This window comes from Pyxicephalus adspersus, chromosome 1 (genome assembly GCF_032062135.1).
Source record: "Pyxicephalus adspersus chromosome 1, UCB_Pads_2.0, whole genome shotgun sequence".
Lineage (NCBI taxonomy): Eukaryota > Metazoa > Chordata > Amphibia > Anura > Pyxicephalidae > Pyxicephalus > Pyxicephalus adspersus.
The window spans coordinates 59319983-59323263 of record NC_092858.1 but is presented as its reverse complement, the minus strand read 5'-3'; the positions used below and the strand labels follow the sequence as shown (position 1 = coordinate 59323263).

Sequence of the window (3281 nt, the reverse complement as noted above, 5' to 3'; positions counted from 1 at the left end):
TTTGATTTGTGGTTTACATAATATAAAAAGTTTAGAATCATCAAGGGGAGATTTCTAATCACATGTTGTCCTGATGACTGTTACCTCCATATACATAGGGTATCCTTAAAATTGGGAGAGCAGTGATAGCAGTTGAAAAAATCTACTTTGCCTATTTTTACTTTAGCTTTCTTACTCCTCCCTTTCCACATTGTAGCAATATTTTTTTTTTCTATTGGCTGACCACAAATAATTAAAAATCAAAAATATACAAAAAACTATCATTCCAGTCAACCAAAAAGAGAGATCCTATCACTGTATCCAGATAAACGGCTATACCATTGTATCCATCCAGACAAAAGTCTACTTTGCCTTTAAAAGTCAATTTTTTTTGATAACAATAAGAAGCTTAAAGACATAAGTAAAGTTCACTTAAAAAAGGATGCTGACCATGTTTTAATAGCAGATAAGTCTCTTTGGTAAAACATTTTTTTAATGTGCAATACTTGTCAATGGTGACCTCTTTCTGGTGGGTAACACACTGTCATGTTGTTCATTCCACTACAATACCTTGCAGTACCCAGCAGAAGTATGAAAAACTGGAGCCCTAGCTTCATCATTCTGTATGTGGTTCCAAGTTAGTGTCACAGGAAATAGTGTTAAATGCTTGTTTATTTATTGTATTCTCATACATAAGCAGGCTCCTCCACCAGTCTTCTGTAGCCTTTTCCACAAGACCCAAAAAATTGTGGGCTCAGGCGCTAAAGTCATTCTTTACATTGTTGGTGATAATGTAATGATTACTTTTGTTTACTGTAGAAAAATAATTAACTGTTTGGATCACAAGACCTAGGAAAGCCTAGCATTCTTTTTATTTATAATGGTGCCAAGGCTGGAGTGGATTAGAGGTTGACCTCAAATCCCACTTTCCCTAATTTGGGATCTTCCAGATGGTTATTATAATAACCCCTCAGATTTATAAAACAAAACACTTTTTCAATCTTGTAATGCCTATGTAGCTTTGGGTCAGAACTGATATATACTATAGAAACACCTTTGGTTATCTTGGGGAGTTTTATTGACTTTCATTATCAGCACAGACACAGCCAAAACATATAGTGCAGGTATTTTAATCATTGCAAAGTGATACAGACACTCTAGTAAGCTATTATGTGTACACATGGGCTCCTGTATGAAGAATATTGACACAAGTTGTTTTTGAGCTTTGCCAAAACTTTAAAAAATCTTGTCAGGTGTTAAAGTGATATCTGCATGTATGAGCCCCTAGCAATAATCTTTTTTCAAAATATAAATACTAAAATATAAATATGATCACAAAACTGATAGTTTAGGTGGCTTTTCTACACTTCCACAAACTTGCTCTTTGTGTGGGGAACAGCAAAACCATTTTGCATCATGCACCATTTTCTATCCTAACAGCTTGTCTTTATTCATTGGTCGGCTTTTAACCTCATGTGATTGCTGAAGCTTTAACCAGCTATGAAAAGCTTCCTCTGTGGACATCTTTGCACAAGTTTTAGTTCATGTTATGAAATCCTTTCTTTCCAAATGTAGTTTACATTCTTTGGCAATGTTTAAATGAGTCATATGACATAACTAGCCTCAATAATTTGTAAATATATATTTTTTATTTAGTGACATTGCCTCTTATAAAACTCTAGTATTTGTAATTTACCTTTATGTCACTCACATACTATGAGTAAATGTGTGGCAAATAAAATATTAAATATTCTGATTTTTTTTTCCAGCTGGTTAAATTCTTTATTTCTTATTGGTCACAAACGTAAGCTTGAAGAAGATGACATGTATAAAGTGCTACCAGAGGATACTTCAGAGAGACTTGGTGAAGAGCTTCAGTGGTAAGAGACTTCTCGTCTTCCGGAGTAAATTACAATGGTTTCTTATGTGTACAAATTACCTAATATACATGTTAAAAATCATTTCATTCCATTTTACAGAAAAGGAAAATTGTATATATATGGTGAGGCATGATTCTAAACATACCGAAAAAAAGATTTAGGGTTTGGATATATGTTCAGGCAAAATCACGGAATATACTGCATATCTAACTTGATGTCTCAGTATAATCTAGGAAGTAAATGGACAGCTGCCTAATTGTTTAAATAAAGGGCTGGCTACATGTCACAGAGCTTATACACTTCCTATTTTTCCTGCTGACATGTCTAGATTTATTATCTAACTTTGTTTCTGTGGTTAGACTGCTCTCACAGGAACACATTTCCTTCATCTCCCAACTCAGGAAAAGATAATTTGTGTATACTTCATTAATAAAGGATTTGTGTATTGTAAATCAGAAATAATGAAAGTTTATGACTTTTGCAACCTTGAGTGTTAGTGTCTGTTGCTTGTGAAGTTTTGGTCTCTTAATGAAAACATTTTCTTGAGATAAGCATGGAGACTTTTATTGCTACTTTCCATTCTGCAAGTGCTCTGCCCAGCTGTCATTTTTATCCTACTTTGACTCACTCACCTTGAACAGGTATACATCAAAGGAAGTATGATCTATAATTATACGGAGAAACATACCTGTTCTAAGTCAGTCATTAAGTCAGTCAAACACAGTCATTGTTATGGCTGGAGAACAAATAAGAGGGGGCAATGGCTATATGTGTCCCTCAGGCAAGGTTTGCTTTTAATGGTCATCTTCCTGATTATCATTGATTATCCCATACACCACTTTTCTGTTGTTTAATATGAAATGCACTACATGGCAGCTGCAGAAATGCAAGCTTTTCTCACCATTTATAAAATGAAAAGTTCTGTACCACCAACTCAAACTTGTGGCACAATTGATTTTCTTTCTCCCTGTCTTTACCTTTGGCAGTTTATTGTGACATGTTATGAACCTGCACTTGCTGAAAAAGGCAGTCCCCATCTATGTATTTATATTTTCTTTTTCTTGTAGCAGTAATATTTATTAGGTTATAGTGGAATAAACCCCCAAATACAAAAAGTCACTAGGAGGTGGAGTTTTTTTGCAGAAAAGTCATACAAAGTCACTTTTGCCCAAACAACCTTTTCCCCTGATGCTGGTGATATGTGCCTTGCAGTGTAGAGACCAGCTCTGTTCTTGGCACTGATAGGATTAAACCCAGATGGGTATCAGTGAGTATCAGTGGCTATCTTTTGCCCAAATGGCATTACCATGGACCTGCAAGAGTTGGCAGTGAGGATAGAGGTTTTGGAGAATACAGCAGTGACAGGTTTTTGGAACTGTGAACACTGCAGGGGACTTACAGAAAGGTAAGGGTGTGCCATGT

General features: G+C 35.3%; 1 protein-coding gene across 1 annotated transcript in view; it reads left to right on the top strand.

Annotated features, from left to right (window-relative positions):
* ABCC4 (ATP binding cassette subfamily C member 4 (PEL blood group)) overlaps positions 1-3281 on the top strand; it is a gene marked incomplete in the record, with an annotated part of 121259 nt that overhangs the window by 29682 nt on the left and 88296 nt on the right. The window contains 1 exon segment of the mRNA XM_072411097.1: positions 1749-1859. Within this exon segment, the coding sequence (XP_072267198.1) occupies positions 1749-1859 (111 nt within the window).